Raw genomic sequence first — 21,026 nt, 5'->3', positions numbered from 1 at the left:
CAAATCCTTGCACTGATGGAGCTTGTTTCTTAGCGCTACACTGGATGCAACCCACTGTCTAGATACTGGATGTCTCCAAGCTATACTTTCAACTGGGTGTATTTGAAAAATTAAAGGAACGTGCTTAATAGCAGCTTATAATATGAAACACACATCTTGGTTGCCAGCAAGGTACAACTCCTTTTAAATTCCTCTCTATTACGTAATTACTGGATGGACCGGTAGCCTGTTAATTAAACAGCCTTGACCTGTTCCCATCTTCCTGGTAATTTCTCAGGGATTTGAATGGTTTTTATTTTATTTTTTAAAATGAAAACAATGCCGAAGAAATCTTGATTCGGCGAATCATAGAACTAATGAAAATTTTATTAAAATGTAGCAAGTTTGGGATGACAGCCATCCCAGTCCCTAGCAGCTTAAAGATAGCAGTGAATTGCAAAACAGGAACTGGAGTAGGCTGACATGTGTGTTATAAGAGAGGCAGCGTGCTGCAGCAGTGAGAGTGATGGGCTAATACCAGTCCAGAGAGACCCAGGTTCAAATCTCCAGGAAGCTACAAAGCCTGCTGGCTAATCTTGGGTTGCGGACTTGCCCTCTGGGTGGAGAACCATATACGCTGCCCTGAAGCTGTTAAAAGATAAGTAAGGTAAAGGGACCCCTGACCATTAGGTCCAGTCGTGGCCGACTCTGGGGGTGCGGCGCTCATCTTGCTTTATTGGCCGAGGGAGCGTACAGCTTCCGGGTCATGTGGCCAGCATGACTAAGCCACTTCTGGCGAACCAGAGCAGCGCACGGAAACGCCGTTTACCTTCCCGCCAGAGCGGTACATATTTATCTACTTGCACTTTGATGTGCTTTCGAACTGCTAGGTTGGCAGGAGCAGGGACCGAGCAACGGGAGCTCATCCTGTCACGGGGGATTTGAACCGCCAGCCTTCTGATCGGCAAGTCCTAGGCTCTGTGGTTTAACCCACAGTGCCACCCGCATCCCTAAGAGATGCGGATCCCTAAGAGATGTTAAGAGATAGGTAGGATAAAACAATAATTGATAAACAGATCAGGTTTAAGGCAGTGCCATGGGGGCAGGAATGCCAGCCTTGGAATGTGAAACTGATGGATGTGCTCTCGCTTCTACCTGTTTGGCCTACTTCTCACCAGGATAGTAATCCTGAGTCTGCATACCAGTTCAGAGGACTGTCCATCACGTCAACTGGCAGCAGGGTTTCAGACAGAGATCATCCACTACACATCTTATGGTGTGAAATGGTTGGGGCAATATGTTTTTCGCACCATACCTCCAAGATCTCCTCTCTTCTTTGATTCCGGGCTCGTTTTCTCCTTTCCTACGTTGAGGGGGAGGGCGCAGGGTAAGGGTAGGGGCCTGCCATCACCAACTGGGAATTAATGTTCTCCCACGAATCTTACTCATTTTTGTCCTCAACAGATTTCAGGTTTTGGATGTACAAAAATAACCATTTTTTATTAATATTTTTTAAATTGGTTAGTTGCTTTGCTTGCCTGGGGCAACCTGAAGTGCCTTGCAAACAAACAAAGAGAAAGACAAGAAAGCCCCCATATAGATACATTAAAACCAAGGCAAAAGAGACACTTAAAATAAATGTATTAAGATTAAACCTTTGGGGTGTTTTTTTAAAGGGGGCAGTAATATAGCATGTGCTTTTGCAACAAAATGGAAGGCATGCCTCAACCCAGTCCTTAGTGCCTGCCCTTGAACTCTTGAATTAATTAAAGCAAATTACAGGGAGACAAAGTACAATGCATAAGCACACCAAACTCCCTTCACAACCACCTATTAATCAGGGTTAATCCAAAATACCAGGAGATTCAGGACAGTACCAGAAACATGCAGGTTTTGGGTTGTTGGTTTGTTTTTTTCAAACATCACACACACATTTCTGGAATGGCCTCCAATTCTTTACTCCCCTTTCAAAGACATTCTTGAGCATACCTCAGCTGAACTAGGACCATAAATTGTAGCAAATCCAAAACAAGGTGACAGCAATTAAAAAAAATAGCACAGAGGCCCAATGGGATTAACCCAATTTGTCAAGCTTGGAAAGGAACAAGGAAAAGGCAATTTAAAAAGAGAAAAGGCAGCTGAAATGAGTGGGGCAGGAAGCAAGAGGGTGGGGGAAAGAGCATGCTTTCCTTTCCTTTCTTTTTTTAAAAAAGTCCCAGCTGAACACCATGTGCTTCTTATAATTAGAGTGCTGAACAGTTTGCACTGGGCATTGGCTAAGTCAGTGCCTGCCACTTGAAATAATGGGTTGGAATTATCAGCACCCTGCTTTCCCCTGCTGTGAACACTCTCTTCCCAGGGTCTTGACTCTTGATTTGTGTTATTGTGTTATTATTTGTAAAAAAATATTTTTTATTAAGAATTCAAACAAAACATATTGTCTTAACACATATCATCCTTGATATCCCCCCATTTCCCCCCTCCCCCCATAAAATAACCCCCCTCCCCTCCCCCCGACTTCCCTCAGCTCCAATCTCTGGTTTCTCTACAGATGCTCTTCTCCGCATGTTACATAATTGTATACATCCTTAATTTGTCTGACTGATTATTGTCAATAAAAAAATTGTGAGTGTTTATTCAAAACCTGCCAAGGAGTCCATTTCACTTTGTGGTTTCTTTAAGTACTTTGTAAAAGGTTCCCATTCATCTTTAAAGTCACAGTTATCCTTGTCCCGTAGTTTATGAGTCAATTTTGCCAATTCTGCATAGTCCATCAGTTTCTCTTGCCATAGTTCTTTAGTCAGGGTTTCCTCGTTCTTCCATATTTGTGTTATTTTTAATACAGGAAGAGCCCTGCTGGATCCAGCATGCTGTTCTCAAGGTGGCCAACTAAGTGCCTACAGAAAGCCAAGAATGGCATCCTCTTCACTTCAGATCCCCAGCAGCAACTGGTATAAACCGGCATAGCTGTGTAGTGGACATAATGATATTGCTCTCACAACTAGTTGCCATTGACAGCTTTATCATTCATACATAGCAGCTAAAGGGGGCACAAGAATTATTTAAGAAAGAAATGTCAATTTAGCACTATAAGGCAATGCTTTATATGGGGAACTTGAATTGAAAAGTTTTGGATAACAGGGATTCACGTGATGGGGGTCAGACTATCCCACAGACAACTTCCACGCACGGTAAGGAACACAGCTCACCATAATAGAGTTTAATTGTGCCAAGCCACACCAACTGAATCATGCCCAAATATGCTTTTGCTTGCTCTGAAAGGGACATGCCACTAACATTACAGTGTGAGGGAAAGAAGCTTGGGTTACATACTGAAGCAATGTGAGTCACTATTTGACGATTCCTCTGGTATTCAGCCAGGTTAATAGCCAAGTCAGATGATGAGATTCATGCTAAAAGAATCTTAAGGATATGGCAAGGCCAAATGTTAAAAATGAGATGCGCTGCAAAGTCTTCTTGTAAAAATGCTTTCAGTACGTGGAGCGTGTGGAACCATCCTTGGTGGAACGTTCCTTTACAGTGGTACCTCAGGTTACAGACGCTTCAGGTTACAGACTCCACTAACCCAGAAATAGTACCTCGGATTAAGAACTTTGCTTCAGGATGAGAACAGAAATTGGGCAGCGGTGGCGTGGCGGCAGCAGCAGGAGGTCCCATTAGCTAAAGTGGTACCTCAGGTTAAGAACAGTTTCAGGTTAAGAACAGACCTCCAGAACGAATTAAGTTCTTAACCCGAGGTACCACTGCATATTTATCATTTACTTGTTGCCCATGGAGTAACTTACTGCAATCCTTTTGTTCTTTTCCACATTTCAAATATGTGGTCCAGTTCAAGCGTAATGCTGAAAACCATTGCATGCCTGATTATTATTCCCATTTTACTGGTCAGGATTTGTTTCAAATCTTCCTAAGCTGTCTTTCACGGCTATGTAGCCTTCCCAAGACAACTTGCATTAATAGCAAATGCTCAATTTTAACCGTAACACTGGAACATATGATTCCATTTTTTTTTTAAGTCAGCTTAAATAAGCCCAATGCAATAAAATTCAATAGCTACCAATAAAAACCCCAGGAGGAGAATGTGCAGCAAAACCTTCAAGTAAAAACCAGGGGAAACAAATGAGTTTTAAAAACTTTCCTAAAAGACCTGAGCTGAGGCAGCCCATCATACATATCTTGGAAGGGAACTCCACCACTGAAAAGGCCCAATCTCCAATGTACTCCTCATTTCTCATGATGTGATTCCCTGCCTCCTTTCAAAGTTTGAAGCAAACCTCTGTTGGCTGTTTTGCATGCACTGGGAAACTATGAGATACACCTTCCTTGCAAAAGTGAAGTGGAATAGCTTTGACTCTGCTTTGGTTCCTTGTATGTATTGGGAAACCCACCTTCATTTTGATAGTGCACATAAAACAGCAAACGATGGTTTGCCTCGAATGAAGAAAATAGGCAGAGGAGAGAGGGTGAAAGGAGGAGAAAGCGCGTGAGCCTGAGACAGATTCTCACAGTGAAGCGACACATTATCTTCCAGGTTGTAAGCAGTTTGTATAGAAATTGGAATGATAAGCCTCTTTTAAAGTCACTCTTACTTGGAGGCAAGTCCCACTGTACTGAACATGACATACTCCTAAGTAAGTACAGTGGTACTTCGGGTTACAGATGCTTCAGGTTACAGACGCTTCAGGTTACAGACTCCGCTAACCCAGAAATAGTACCTCGGGTTAAGAATTTTGCTTCAGGATGAGAACAGATATCATGCAGTGGTGGCAGCGGGAGGCCCCATTAGCTAAAGTGGTACCTCAGGTTAAGAACAGTTTCAGGTTAAGAATGGAATGAATTAAGTTCTTAACCTGAGGTACCACTGTATGCATGGGCTTCAGCTGTACTTATGTAGAGATGCCCTTTGCAATCCCAAGCCAATGTGGGTCACCTCTCAAGAGGGGTTATGTAAAAGTGACATCCTTGTACCCAGCAGCTCGCGCCCAGGTATGTGTTTACAGCTCGCTACAGCGCTAAGCTCTGCAGAAACGCCACAGGTCCGGGCAAGCGAATGGAATTCTTTTGTGACTTGTAGGCTCAACGGTGTTGTTAACTAAATCCCAGCTTCAGAATCACCTGTGCAACAGGATTGTTTTCAAATTATACATTCGGTTACCCTCCAACGACCCAATTGCCTTCGGGGGTGGGTACGCTGGCAATGGAGTCTGCAGGCACTGGGGTGTGGTGTGTCATGACCCCGCTAGAGGAGTCCTCATCAGGGAAGAATCTGGAATAATTCCTTTTAAAATCCCTGGGAAGAGGGATTCGGTGGTAAAGCACTGTGGGAACTGTAGTTCTGGGAGGGGAACCGGAGCCTACTAAGAATTCTTGATGCCCTTAAGAAACTACAGTTCCCAGGAATCTTTTGGGAAGACGTGACTGTTCAAGTGATGTCACAGTGCTTTCAAGGTACAGTGCGGACGTAGCTTAAAAGTAAACTTGGCAGAAATTATCCTTCCTTCCACGTGCAACTGGGCAGGGGGGGAGAGCATGTAGCACCTGTTGCTTAAGGTTCTGTGCAAACCAGCGACATTGTTATCCGACCTGGGCAAAGACTGAGCAAGACCTTTTACTGTCAGAATCAAATGTACACTGGCATTGGGTCTGCTCACTGGTGTAGCTTGATGGTCATACTGAAACGCTGCTGTGCCAATAGAGGCTGTGGAGAGACTGAAGATCTCATGAAATTTTGAGGATATATTTATATTTTCCCTCAAATTATTCATCAGCCACTCTCCAGTAAATTATTTGAACGCCCTAGTAGAACAAAGCTGCATTCATTTACGTTAGTTACCCATTCACTGACCTCTCACAGTACATAAATTCCTCACTGTTAACTACATGGGGGGTGGGAGAAAGAGGGGGGGGAGTTAATCATATTCGGATAATTATCTTTCTCCTCCTTGCACAAGTGGGAACTACCATTTATTTTTCTGCGTAGAAGCCTCTGCAGAGATGCTTTTCCTATTTTCATTTGAGGAAAAATTACATCCCCATTACAGAGAAATCTACAGATTGTAAAACCCAAAAAGGTCAGGGCCACTTTAGTTATTTCAAACAAGTCATGCTGAAAATGCCTCGTGCAATTAGTCAGTAAGTTGTCTCGTTTTAATTATTGCTTTCATTTTTTTCCGTAACAAAGAGGGTTAATTGAACTCCGCAAGCACTAAGATGCAAGAAAGGCGCAAAGGAAATTGTGTCACACTTTTCAACTCCCATCTTCTTTCAGGCTCGTTTGCATATTACAATGGTTATGCAAATGCAGCTAATTACATTAAGCTCTCCCTCAACAGTTTATACAAGGGATGGCCAGTTCTTGAGTTCATGGGAACGACTCTGCAGCCCTGACGGAAAACTGGAGTCCATACTTTGCTGCAGAACACAATTCTCTAATGGATCATCAACCTCTAAATTCAAACTGATGCTGTCTAAACAGTAATGGATTCACAATTCTGGGCATAGGAGTCATCACTGGAATGGAATGGTAGCCGAGGAATGCAATACGTGATTCCAATTTAAATATAACGCAGCCGAGAGGGGATAGTTCTCAGATACAAGAGTGAACTTCAAGATGCAAAGGGTGCTAAGTGGGATATGAATGCAAAGAATAAGGTCCCCACGTACAATGGGACTCCCCACCCCATCCCCCCTAAACCTGTGCTGGGTTTTCTCCCCAACCCTCCAGAGGCAATTTCAGGGGCATATGAGCAGAGGAGAGGGGGAGAAGGTCTGGACCTTTAAAGCCCTAAACAGCCTCAGTCCAGTATATCTGAAGAAGTGTCTCCACCTGCATCGTTCTACCCGGACACTGAGGTCCAGCACTGAGGGCCTTCTGGCAGTTCCCTCACTGCAAGAAGTCAGGTTACAGGGAACCAGGCAGAGGGCCTTCTCAGTAGTGGCACCCACCCTGTGGAATGCCCTCCCACCTGATGTCAAAGAGAAAAACAACTACCAGACTTTTAGACGATATCTGAAGGCAGCCCCATTTAGGGAAGCTTTTAATGTTTGATGCATTACTGTATTTTAATATTTTGTTGAAAGCCGCCCAGAGTGGATGGGGAAGCCCAGCCAGATGGGCAGGGTATAAATAATTTATTATTATTATTACATAAGCAGACCTCGTCCACGCACATGACAACTTAGTTAAGAACATACGAAAAGCCTGCTGGATCAGGCCCTCTAGGCCAGCATCCTGTTCTCACAGTGGCCAAGCAGAAGCCCAAACAGCCTGACCAAATAAAGCAAGTGTGATTTTTTTTCTCCAGCAGGGGGAGGGTTAAGTGGCCTATAAATTATTAAATTAATAAAACATATAAATAAGCATTACCCTATGTTTACATACCACTACCACCTGACACAGGGAAGGGCTGTAGCTAAGTGGTAGAGCACCTGCCTTGCATCCAGGGCCAACCCAAGACATTTGGGCACCTGTGGCGAACCACAAAATGGCATCCTCACCCCACCAGGGAAGAAAAGGCGAGTGAAAGATGTATACCAGGAACAAGGGGTGGGGAGAAATCAAATCAACCTTACATGATTGTTGAAGGCTGCTGTGGGGTGAAAGAGGCCTGCTCTGAATCAAGCCGGGTGGGTGCAGACTCCAGAGAGCAGGCCCCACTATTTTCTCTCTATGGATGGGCCAACACGGCCTCCAAGAGGCTGCTGCAGAGGTGGCATTGCGGGGGCTGTCGAGAAGGTGGCAGATCCAGCCTCGAAAGAGCATGCTGCATTATTGTCTTGGAAGATGTTTAGTAAGGCCAATTCTGGGATGATTTCTAATACTTGCTTGGTTATTTTACTTATTTCTCGTATGGTTGTTGTCCAGAATAGTTGGATTTTGGGGCACTCCCAGCACATGTGGAAATATGTGCCTGTGGAGGTGCACCCTGTCCAGCATTTTGGTGAGGTTCCTGGGTGTATTAGCGCTAGTTTTCTTGGTGTTAGGTACTACCTGTAGGTGAGTCTCAGAATGAATTCATTTCTTTTTGTTGATATGGATTTAAAGGGGGGTTTAGACCACATTTTGGTCCATTGAGTGGGGTTAATCTCATAGCCTATGCCATCCTCCCATTGTTTTTTGACTGCATCTAGGGAGTTCGTGGGGGAAAATACGAGAGAGAAACAATGCACACACTTTTGTAAATCAAGAAAATCATTAATAAAAAAAAAAATGAAAAAGAAGAAGAAGAGTTTGGATTTGATATCCCGCTTCATCACTACCCGAAGGAGTTTCAAAGCGGCTAACATTCTCCTTTCCCTTCCTCCCCCACAACAAACACTCTGTGAGGTGAGTGGGGCTGAGAGACTTCAGAGAAGTGTGACTGGCCCAAGGTCACCCAGCAGCTGCATGTGGAGGAGCAGGGAAGCAAACCCGGTTCCCCAGATTACAAGTCTACCGCTCTTAACCACTAGACCACACTGGCTCTCAGCATACTGCAGCTGCTGCCACAGCAGCAGCAGGTGATGCATTCCTTGGAGGCTGTTTCTGCTGTCTCTCTGGGTGCTGCTGTCTGAGGTGGTTGCCTCACCTTGCCACATGGGTTGGCCGGTCCTGATCCTTGGCATCTCCAGGTAGGGCTGGGAGAGACCCCTGTCTCAAATCCTGGAGAGCCATTACCTATCAGAGTAGACAACACTGAACTTGATGGACCAAAGGTCTGACTCAGTATAAGGTAGCTTCCAGCGGAACTATGAATACTATTACCCAACACCTAGTCTGGTTACATTTTGGCAGGGCCACCTGGTGGAGCCATAATTCAACCCATAATCTGGCACATTAAAAGGTCAAAAAGCCTGCTTGCTTCTCATGAGCAGCAAGGTGTTTTTGAACGTTTGCAAGCAGAAACCTTCCCCAGCAGGAACCGGGACAACGAGCAAGGGCAAAGAATTGCTTGTGCTGAGATTGCAAGCGGGTGGTAAGGAAATTGATTTAAGCAGTCCCACCCCACCAGCAGCATGAGATGCTTAGGTGATGTCACTGTTTGGGCAGGAACAGTATGAATCATCTTTGTTGCTATATTTATAAAAAGATGCAAAGGGGCACCCTCCTTCTGCACTGCCAACACTCTTTGGCACATCATGGTCTCAACATGCCCAGGACCAAACCCTTCCCAGTGGATTAGCAGATTTCCCCTCCTCCTTGTTGGTGGTTCCTGGTGGTTTCTGCCAGGCAGAGAAGAGGGATGACCTATCTGCTACAAAGTGATAAACTACTACTAGCAGTGATAAACTACTAAGCTGTACTAAGGCCTTCAAGACTGCTGCTTAGGGTTTATGTGAACACAAAATGTGGTGGTTGATTTGGGGAGATGCCCAAGGCTTACTTACCTAGGAGTAAGTCCCAGTCAATTCAACAGGACTTACTTCCAAGTAGCCATGGGTAGGACTGCACTGTGAATGATCAATTTGTGGTGTGAATTCAGGATCTTTGTTCTTGCAGGCAAATTTCAGAAACTCCCCCATTGTCAGATATTTCCATGGTCTGATTCAGATGCAAAACTAAAATGGAACTTGCACTACATGAGCGAACCTGCTTAAACCTCAGGCTCACGTTTCCCCTTTCCTTTTTCAGTGCATGCCACAGGAGGAGATGGGGGAAATCTGCTTCAAGTGCAAATTGTGGTTAATTTAAACCATGTTGTACTGAATCAAACCATAGTTTCTGATGCTGGATTTTTCCAATAAACCAAAGGTTAAAGTAATTACTGTTCCTGGTTTGGATATAATAACAAACCTCAGCCGCTTTAAACCCAATACAGTGGTACCTCGGGTTAAGTACTTAATTTGTTCCGGAGGTCTGTTCTTAACCTGAAACTGTTCTTAACCTGAAGCACCACTTTAGCTAATGGGGCCTCCCTCTGCTGCCATGCCGTCGGAGCACAATTACTGTTCTCATCCTGAAGCAAAGTTCTTAACCCAACGTACTATTTCTGGGTTAGCGGAGTGGAGTGTGCAACCTGAAGCGTATGTAACCTGAAGCGTATGTAACCCGAGGTACCACTGTAGTGGGTATTTCCAATTTCTTCACACCTGAAGAAGAGACAGGTAAAGTGCTTGCTCTTAAGACACAAGCAAGCTCATTCATTTTAGCTGCCAAATGTACAAGTTGGTCCCTGTGCTTCTACTGAATAGGGTTGTCAACTTTACTAAAACCATGTTTAAAGTTACAATATGCATTTTAATTGGAAATTCACAACCATCTTTTGGAAAAGTGTGTTTTGAGGTTCACCTCAAATGGAAACTTGCTAATCAGGTATCAAACTCTTTTGTTCCTGTTCCTGGGCAATCCCACCCCCTCCTCCCATAAATTGTACAAATAGAAATACATTTTTTAAAGCAAGAAAACATATACCTAAATCTGAGCTTCTTCTTGATACTACCACACCTAATTTTAGATCATGCCAAAGCACTGTAATGTTCTTTTCCCTTCCCAGATCACATTGTAATCCTTTTTTTCTTTTTTTTAAGGGACTGGGAAAGCAGCAGCAGTTCTGTAGCTGAGAGCCAAAGGAAAAACAGCCCTGTCATTTCCAATATAAATACACATTGCTGAAAGGGCTCAAATGATAAGCAGCTTTCCGGTCTTCCTTGCGTCCTCAAACAAGGTTTGCTCTGATCACTGACTCAGTTGTGTTCCCATGAAGTGCAGAGGAAGGAAACCAGAATACCATGAATTCAGGAAGCGTCTTTTTTTCTACTCTTGTTCAACCAACCAACTAACTAGCCACATTGGGTATGGCTCACATCTCCAGGTGGCAATGAGAGCTAACAGATTTCAGCAAGTTGGATTACAGTGAACTGGGGCTTTTAATACAGTAAAGGGCACCTGCGGTATGCCCACATTCTACACCTCCCAAGCCTGGCCCCACCCCTCATTCATCCTAAAATTAACAATTAAGTTTTGAGGGTGCTGGGTGCCCATCTTAACACCCAAGAGGGACTGTAGGGAAGGAGATGGATTTTCAGATATTTGAAGCCTCTGCAAGAGAACTGAATGAGCCTACACAGCATTAAATAATTAAAAAATAGTCCAGTAGCACCTTAGAGACCAAGTAAGTTTGTTCTAGGTATAAGCGTTTGTGTGCATGAACACTTCTTCACGAAAACTTATACCTAACATAAACTTAGTTGGTCTCTAAGGTGCTATTTTTTAATTTTTTATTTTGACTGCGTCAGACCAACATGTCTACCTACCTGAATCTAGCATTAAATCATGTCAGTTTTGACTATGCATCAGTGTAGAAATTGATCAAAGGTTCTCAGACTGCCCACTCCATGAGCTCCCCATGTATTACAAAGGACGCGTTCACACTTGTATATTCGTGCCGCTCTGACTTTGCAACGCCATTGCGCAGGTGAAGCGGGCAATTGTTTCATGTCAAAAACTTTCAGCGAACCTATGTTTACAACCACAAGTCACCGAGAGATATGTCAATGCATATTACACGTGCACCTGCTGCCTCCGTGATATAAAGCTGCCATCAGAATAATCTGAACACACACACCCCAGTCCCACCCAGGAGAAATGCATTATTCTACAGCAGAAAAGCACATTGTACAATCCTATGCACGTCGATTTAGAAGTAAGGCCTGTTGCGTCCATTGGGGCTTAATCCCTAGCTGTAAAACTGTTTAGAATTGTGGTCTTTAAGAAGGAAGTTCTAAGCAAACCATCTTGCTTCAAGCGTTTTGATCTTACCACAAAATGTTTTGTTTGCCTCTAAGGTTTTAGTTTCATTTGGCAGAGCCATGCCATATCACTTGCTCCACGTGCCAATAGAAGCCACGAGCGTTTTACACACCCCTTGGCTACACTTCTCAAAGTTCATTCATTTACGAGTCTACTTTCTTCTCGAGACATTTGAAGTACAGTACTAAAGTGCTGCTGGTTCCCATGTCGTTCTGAGTGTGTTTGTTGGGGGAAGGAATCCTCAACGTTTCTAAAAATTATTTTAAAATATTTTCTTCTTTAGACATGTTTTTAACAGTTAACATTTAAAGCGCCAAGATGTGTATATTATTTTTAAAGTTGTTTCCCCCCCCCCCCCCCGAGCAGCCCAATCTCAATCAAATGTAAAGCAATCACACAAAGCAAGCTGCTCATTCAGGCCATACATACAGACTTGATCTGGAAGGTTTATGACATAAATGACATTAACAAAAAACTGTCAACGTAAGCGGTGAAGGAACTGCATTTATTTAACCCAAAATCTAGGAGGTGCAGGGTATAGGCCCAATTAAACCACAGTTACGAGCTAACCTGAATCTACCCAATCCAGAATCCTCATTCTGACATTAGCCAAATAGGGAAATGTAGATTAGGGAGATGGGTGATTGAAATTGACTCACTTGCAGCATCATGTATAATGTTCAGCTGGAACCTGGACAAAGGAACTTTAAGTTGAATAATAAAATACCGAACTCTCCTAACCTTGCATCAGAGTTTGGAGAATCCATCTGCCTAGCCCTTTGTTTCAAATTAACTGTAGCCAAGTTTAACCACAGTTTGTTCCCACCAACAGTCTCCCCGAAACAGTACCCTTGTTGAATGGGTAACCACTGGAAGCTCTGCTAAAGAGCAGGACATAACTCGAGTAAAATAAAGAAATAAATACAGCGGTACCTCAGGTTAAGAACTTAATTCATTCTGGAGGTCTGTTCTTAACCTGAAACTGTTCTTAACCTGAAGCACCACTTTAGCTAATGGGCCCTCCTGCTGCCGCCACACCGCTGCTGCGCAATTTCTGTTCTCATCCTGAAGCAAAGTTCTTAACCCAAGGTACTATTTCTAGGTTAGCGGAGTCTGTAACCTGAAGCGCCTGTAACCTGAAGGGTCTGTAACCCGAGGTACCACTGTACTAATTACCAACATGAAATTGCTCTAATATCTACAGACAGTAAGTTGCAGCTAAATATGTCTGACTTTTCCAAGTTAGGCAATACACATTTCAAATGTTTTCAAATACTGTATGAATATTCTGCCTTCACCTCCCTGACCTACACAGTCTCCCCCCTCCCCATTTTTCAAGGCTGAGAGCCTAGCAAAGCCTCCATATGGTCTTGAGATATTTGCCGCAAAGAGTTCAGGCTTCAATACTCAACACAATGGGAACAAGCTCTCTATTCACTGGTGGGAGTCAGCAGGGAGAAGGGTTTGCCATCCTCAGCAAATTATTTTTATAAACAGCAAATTAAAACCATGAAGGCGCACTCATTCCAAAGCCCACAGGAGAAAGTTCTGACCCCTCTAGAAGAATCCCGTGGAATGAAAACAAAGAATCCAAGAACATTAAACCCAACACATGACCATACAAAAACACCCACTATGAAAAAGTCACATAACTTTCAAAAGGTGCCTGGCCTAGTCTATTCTGTTCCAGGTTTCACAACAGGTCTGCAACATTTTACCGATAATATTGAAGGAAAGCTCGGCTATTAAAAGTGTGCCAAAATTTGGCCCCCTTTGCAAGATACCTGCAGCCATGCAGGACCTATTTTCCTATGGTGTGCATTGTGAGCATGAATTCTACAGTCATGTGCATGAGACCAGTGTGGGTACTTGGGGTGAAAAAAAATGGGGGATCCACATCCTGGAGCAAAATAATCTGATCAGCAGCCCCCAGTTCAAAGGCAGACTGGTACAGTAGGATTGTTGTTGTTTAGTCGTTTAGTCGTGTCCAACTCTTCGTGACCCCATGGACCAGAGCACGCCAGGCACTCCTATCTTCCACTGCCTCCCACAGTTTGGTCAAACTCATGTTTGTAGCTTCGAGAACACTGTCCGACCATCTCGTCCTCTGTCATTCCCTTCTCCTTGTGCCCTCCATCTTTCCCAACATCAGGGTCTTTTCCAGGGAGTCTTCTCTTCTCATGAGGTGGCCAAAATATTGGAGCCTCAGCTTCAGGATCTGTCCTTCCAGTGAGCACTCAGGGCTGATTTCCTTATGAATGGATAGGTTTGATCTTCTTGCAGTCCATGGGACTCTCAAGAGTCTCCTCCAGCAACATAATTCAAAAGCATCAATTCTTCGGCGATCAGCCTTCTTTATGGTCCAGCTCTCACTTCCTTACATCACTACTGGGAAAGCCATAGCTTTAACTATACGGACCTTTGTTGGCAAGGTGATGTCTCTGCTTTTTAGGATGCTGTCTCAGTTTGTCATTGCTTTTCTCCCAAGGAGCAGGCGTCTTTTAATTTCGTGACTGCTTTCACCATCTGGAGCCCAAGAAAGTAAAATTTCTCACTGCCTTCATTTCTTCCCCTTCTATTTGCCAGGAGGTGATGGGCCCAGTGGCCATGATCTTAGTTTTCTTGATGTTGAGCTTCAGACCATATTTTGTGCTCTCCTCTTTCACCCTCATTAAAAGGTTCTTTAATTCCTCCTAACTTTCTGCCATCAAGGTTGTGTACAGTAGGATACCCAAACTAATCAAGGTGACGAAAAGTGCACTGTTTAGAAACAATAGTTACCTGACAAAAGTATTAATATTTGCACTAGAAATTACAAAATGGAGGGAAGGCACTTAAAAACAATGTTCTCACACTGCAATAGTTTTAAACATGCAAAAAGAGTATATTGCAAAGACAGACTGAAATGTTTGAGGAAACTATGAGTGCCTTTTTCCTTGCTGGGAAACAATGGGTGCAGGGAGTGATGGAGGCACAACTGTTTTTCCTTCTTGATTTATAACTCCCCTTGCCATCACAAAACAGATTTTCATCCTGCATCATTTTCCAGGAAAGTCAGAATCACAGGATGAGAAGAACAGGCTGGTAGATAAACAATGACAGAACACTGCTCACATTACGAGTTCCTCACTTTATCTTACTTTGCTTTGGATGCCGAGACAGAGAAAAAAAGATGTATCTGGGAAAATTGATCCTGGTTAGAATCACAAACTATGAGCCTGGCATGGAAGAGGCAGACAAAATGGAATCCACAAAGACGGATGAGTGAAATTAGTGCAACTCAGTTGGACTTCAAAATACCGCATGATAAGCCAACTTGCTGTCCTCTGCATAAACATCTAGTTGCCACTGTGTTTTTGATGTGGGGGCCTTTTGTAAATGTGACCTTCAATATTTCATACAGATAATTATTTATGGTGTTTTTCTTTCCTCTCAAGCCCTGGAAAATGTCACACTGGTTAGGGAATGGACCTGGTATAAGGAGCTGAGTTCCTGTGGCATTGGACATCTTAAAGGCCCACAGCAGGCTTAAGTATGATTCACATAACCAACCCATGTGAGAAAGGATGCGTGAGGGGGCTCAGCCATGCTACAGCCACACCACCTGTTTTAACGTTACTCCTGATTTGTTTCTGTGCAGATGTAACACTACTGCAAAGTTAAAGCAACCCGCAAATGGAGGGGGAGAATTCATACCGGAAAACACATGGAAGGTCTGCACCAGGCCTTAAAATTTACTGAAAATGTAAAAAACAAACAATACCGTACTTCTTGAGCTCTGTAGCCTGCTTTCATATTACACTAATTTCAACGCATGTGAATAGGCCTTGGCACATTACAGTTCAATGAGCCTGAGGAGATTCAAATGCCACTCATGTTCTTTCAGGAAGAAGTTCAAAACCTGTGTCTATCTAGAAACACTAAAATGGCAGCTCAGGATTTCTGCTGGAATCATCCACAGTGACCTAGACTGGAGAAAATCTAGAGCCACTGCTGAACTCAATGAGGCATGTTTCTGAGACGACACAAATAGGATTGCAGCGTAAGTCAGGTAACATGGCCATATGGTGGATTTTGTCTGTGCAACTAGAGAGCCGTGTAAACATGGCCATTTGATCTGCAAGTATTATAAACAGGGATCTATATCAGCATCAAGGGATGCATTACACTTGAAGAGCCGACTTAAATTAGCAATCCATGCAAATATCTGTCCTTCAGAGGACCATAAAGACTGCTTTATACCAGGTAACTACTCAAATTGCAGGTGCTTCAGCTACACCAGACAAGTACTGTACTTCCACCTGCAGACGGCTGGCAATACAGAGAACAGCTGGATGGCCACAAATTTGCCGTTTAATGAGTCTGTAATTAAAGTACCGACTTTTGGGGGGAGGGGAGAGGAACTGCTCACATTCCTGCCTGATGTTGCTTAAGCCTCATTTATTTATTTTATTTTATTTGTCAATTGCTACATATGAAGCACTTTGAAGCAATCTTACAATACAATAAAACCACATATAAAACAACTGCATGCATGAAAACAGTCAAAACAATTTTAGATCCAATGCAGACACAGGGTTCAGCTACATTGGATAAGAAAACGAGCCTTATGTGCGTTGTTTATGCATTCTAACACCGTGACACCAGATGGCACTGTAGAGTTCTGTTTTTGCTTACCCCCCCCTCTGAAAATCAGCCTAAAATTGCCTCCATATGTAAATCTTATGCAAATTTATGCTACGGACTGGTCCCCAGAGTTTTTTCAGGAAAAAACTTCTGGATGCGAACGGGATCCATTCCAGAGCCACGTTCGCATCATGAGCAGAACGCAACCTGCGTCTGCACGGGTCGTGATTCGCCGCGTCTGCGCGTAACGTCATTCTGAGCGTCTGCGCATGCGTGAGTGGCGAAACCCGGAAGTAAATTTTAATGTTCTGTTGGAAGCTGCCCAGAGTGGCTGGGGAAACCCAGCCAGATGGGCGGGGTATAAACAATAAATTATTATTATTATTATTATTATTATTATTATTATTATTACTACTACTACTACTACTACTACTACCCCCTATTCTGTTACTTCCAGGGTGCCGCGGAATGCAACCTGAAAAGATTCAGCCTGAAGCAAACGTAACAAGAGGTATGACTGTACCTAGCAACTCTTCCTGAGATACCCTCCCGGCAAACCATGGTCTCAAAATTGGGAGCAAATGTTACATTCAGCAGTGATCAACACTGCTTACGTCACCTTGTGGTAGGTGAGCCATTGCTGCTGGGTAATCCAGGCAGCAGCCAAGTCAGCATAGTACCATTGCACCAGCGCAGTCAATCTGGCATCACCCCGTTTGGCACCTCACCCCGCCTGGTAAGCAGCAGCGACTCACCTGCCAGGAGGTCAGGTAAGCCCCTCCACCCCACCGAGCCGTCTGCTATTGGTGACACCTGCAGCAAGGCGGCGGTCTTAACTACGAAAAGTATAATGAAACAGAGCTTTGGGTACCTTGTGACTTCTTGCTGTAGTCTGGCAACGCTGGGCACGTAGAACATGACCCCAAAGAACAGCAAAGGCTCGCTGGCAAACTTGTCCAGCTGCTTTTTCAGCGGTTTCTCCAATTCCACCCATCGCACTTGCTGGCTCTTGCTGTGAAACCAAAGGCCAAAATAGTGTGTCTGGAGAGGGGGAGGAAGAGTTTAAAAGCAGGTTTATTCGCTGGGCAAGTTTACAAAGAGCAAAAAACCCTCTCCCATTTCCTTCCTCCGATAAATTAAAATCTATGTCTATTAACAGTTACCAAATAATAATAGGTTTCATTTTTATGAACCTAAGAAGTTGCCTCAGACCAAGTCAGAGCTGCAGAACTATCCAGAGCCGCTGGTACAATGTCTGGCATTGAAACCCCAGGGGGACAATTCTCAGCCCTCCCTCAAGACGCCAAGGATTGAACCAGAGGCCTTCCACATGCAAGGTAAATGCTCTACCGCTAAGCTCCTGCTTCATTCTTCCATCCTATACTAAATGGCAAAGTAGTTAGTTCTCCAACTCTGGCCATCCAAGCTTGGGCAATAATTCATGTGACTTTTCACAGCAGCTTAGTGGTGGAATTTCACAGGGCATCTGGGCTTGTGAATGGGTTCAAGACATTCTGGGATTCTGGCACCAACATACACCTTGCACTTACGATTTATGATCAAACAAAGAGCGGGAAACAACTGAATTTTTGCCAGTCCTGAGATCAGAATAAATATAACACTTCCTCATCCTTTGATTAGTCCTAAGGGATCAGGAATAAGCAATTCAAAGTGTTGGGGCTGACTTTTAAAGCCCTAAATGGCCTCAGTCATGTATACCTGAAGGAGCGTCTCCACCCCCCATCGTTCAGCCCGGACACTGAGGTTCAGCGCTGAGGGCCTTCTGGTGGTTCTCTCGCTGCGAGAAGTGAGGTTACAGGGAACCAGGCAGAGGGCCTTCTTGGTAGTGGTGCCTGCCCTGCGTCCCAGCAGGTGTGAAGGCAATAAACAACTATTTTACTTTTAAAAGACAACTGAAGGCAGCCCTGTTTAGGGATTTTTTTAAAAAAATGATATTTATTCAAAATTTCAAAAACACAAGAAAAGGGATGTTTTTAATGTCTGATGCTGTATTGTTTTTAATATTCGGTTGGAAGCCACCCAGAGTGGCTGGGGAAACCCAGCCAGATGGGCAGGGTATAAATAATAATTATTATTATTATTATTATTATTATTATTATTATTATTATTATTATTATTATATCGCACCTCTCTCAAACGTAAGTTTCCTCACTCCCCACACCCTCCCAAATGGCTTGATGTTATAATTGGTTAAAGGAAGAACTATAACTCAGAAGTAGAGAAAATGCTTTGCATGCAGAAGCTCCCAGATGGGGGAGAACCCTACTGGAGACACTGTAGGGATAGATGAACAAATAGTCTGAGTTCATATAAAGACAGCTCCCTGCATCACCACGGACATCAACCATGGTTAGCTCTAATCAGAGTGAGATCATGAACCAAGGTTTGAAGCCAATTTCAGATCCTGGGTTAGAAACAAAACAACTGAATCAGAGTGATTACCATTATTTCTTGTATCAGCGTAAATTCGGGTTTCCAGTACTGGTTGTGTTAAAATGAGTGTCCCATGAGTCCAAGCAGTGGGTGTGGTTTAAACTTACATCATTTTGAGGCAGTACAGTAGAACAGTACAGTAATTAAAAGCAGCTTCTAACAGAAGCAGCTTCCAGTAGGATTTAAAAATTAAAAAAAATAGATGTACTACAGTCAGGGAAAGAGGCATAATTCTTCAGGAGAGATTCCAGAAACAATGTTATTTATTTATTTATTTATTTTAAAAGGATTATCTGAAGCTCGTCCAACATTCCAAGCCAAAAAAAAAAAAAATGAGCGAGCGCAAATTTCTCTCCTTGGTGCCTGGCAAGCAAGTGCCGGTTTGCACAAAAAGCTGCCCACTGCGTACAGCTCAAGACATTTATGTGATGACTGGACCAGAGTGAGTGGGGGAGGAACTGGCCTCGATGGAATGCAGCAGGAGCAGGAATGACTTATCCTGCATTAAAAGCACATGGCTTCACTAGCTGAACAATCAGGTTGCATTCGCGAGTTGTGAATTTTGTCAGTAAAATATGGGGGTGGGAAAGGTGCCTTGTAACTATTTTCCAGTGAAATACAGTGGTACCTTGGTTCTAAAACTTAATCCGTTCCAGAAGTCTGTTCAACTCCCAAAATCGTTTGAAAACCAAGGCACGGCTTCTGATTGGCTGCAGGAGCTTCCTGCACGCAAGTGGGAGCCACATCGGAGGTTCGGCTTCCGAAAAACATAGGCAAACCGGAACACATAATTCCAGGTTTGTGGTGTTCGGGAGCCGATTTATTCAGCGACTAAGCTGTTCAAGAACCAAGGTACCACTGTACAGAAATATTCACGGGAGTGGAACTCTGAACATGTTTGATGCCCTGCCTCAACGTGGAAACATTAACACGAAAAGGAGCCTTTTCGCTTATGGAGAAACAGAATGAAGTTCTCTTTCAGACCACTTAAGAGAGTTAGGACCTGACAGGAAATATCACTGAATCACCATCCAAACCGTAGGTAATGGACTTTTATGTAAGCAGGGTACGTTTGCCAAAGTTCCACTCAGTGATAAGATCGGGCCAGTTCCAAGAATAACATGACTCTAATAAACAGATTCCAAATGACAAACAGCTCGAGCTAAAAATATGCCAAATTGCAGGCGGCAGATGGTCTTTTCCTGGGTTACCCTCACCTCTCGCAATTCCAGCCTCTGAGCCACGGCCTCCAGACACTCCTGCCCGGTGCTCTCCACAGAGAGTGTGCACTCAATCACGTTGTTGTCCAACAAGCGGATCCGAGTCATAAAGCAGTTCTTGCTCCGGACATTGTAGCGCCTGGTCCTTCGCAATTTCAACCCAAACGGCATGGCTGCTGGGGCTTCGCCTTCTCACGCTTTAGATCTTCTTAGCAAGAGAGACTTGAATATCGCTGCTCCAGTGGCTGCTCTTCTCCTCCAGGATTGGGAAAGGTTGCCCATGCCAAAGGCAGATCCCTGCTGGAGGAAAACACACACACAAATGGAGAAATGAGGTTTATTTGCTTAGGGTTAAGTGGGGCAGAACATTTGCTTTTATGCAAGTAACGGTCATCGCCTTGCAAGAACAGTTAAAACCAGCTTCCTCCCACCCAGATAGAATTATCTTCATCGCCATTGCTGATTTAGTAATCACCTTCCAAGCCACCATCTCAAGGCAATTTACATATAATTAAGAACAATTAAACTTGACACAAGCCAGAAATGACAGCTTGCTTTGAAGGAGCATGCTCTGTCCCACATGCACAAACACAACATTCTCCACAGTAATGGCATTGCAAAGATACACTCTCCAATTTTAACTCTCTGACCGCATCCACACGTCATGTTAAGCCGCAAACCAGCCGCAAACTTCTTAGGCTCATGGGTACTTGGGGATTTCTGAACAAGTGCCATGGGCATCACACTCTGTTGTTTTTCTCCCACTTCTGCAAATTAACTTCCATCCCCAATAGAAAGCGTAAACACACACACACTTTGGATTGCCAAGCAATGCGGTTCAATGTCTGATCCAGTAGACTCAATCTGAGTCTTGCAAAGCAGGCAGAGAGCTGAAGGAGTAAACGAGAGAAGGAGTAAACGAGACATCACACTTCCTTCTTCTGTTCTATGAATAAAAGTAGTCACCTCATGACTAAGGGGGCAATGGGGGCAGGGGC

The 21,026-nt window shown here is 43.9% G+C and overlaps 1 protein-coding gene across 3 annotated transcripts in view; it reads right to left on the bottom strand.

The window, feature by feature from the left end:
* Positions 1-21,026, bottom strand: part of PTPN14 (protein tyrosine phosphatase non-receptor type 14) — a 461,328-nt gene that overhangs the window by 397,469 nt on the left and 42,833 nt on the right. For 2 of the 3 annotated variants that reach the window (XM_083733089.1, XM_083733087.1), the window contains exons 2-3: positions 20,026-20,328; positions 17,226-17,395 (exon numbers count right to left, since the gene is read on the bottom strand). In XM_083733089.1, coding sequence (XP_083589215.1) covers positions 17,226-17,395; positions 20,026-20,199 — 344 coding nt within the window. In that variant the 5' untranslated portion in view covers positions 20,200-20,328. The remainder of the gene's footprint in view (positions 1-17,225; positions 17,396-20,025; positions 20,329-21,026) is intronic. The other variant, XM_083733088.1, reaches the window with a different exon arrangement.

Source organism: Podarcis gaigeae (assembly GCF_964106915.1).
Source record: "Podarcis gaigeae genome assembly, chromosome: 3".
Taxonomy (NCBI): domain Eukaryota; kingdom Metazoa; phylum Chordata; class Lepidosauria; order Squamata; family Lacertidae; genus Podarcis; species Podarcis gaigeae.
This window is presented reverse-complemented; position numbering and strand designations above follow the sequence as displayed.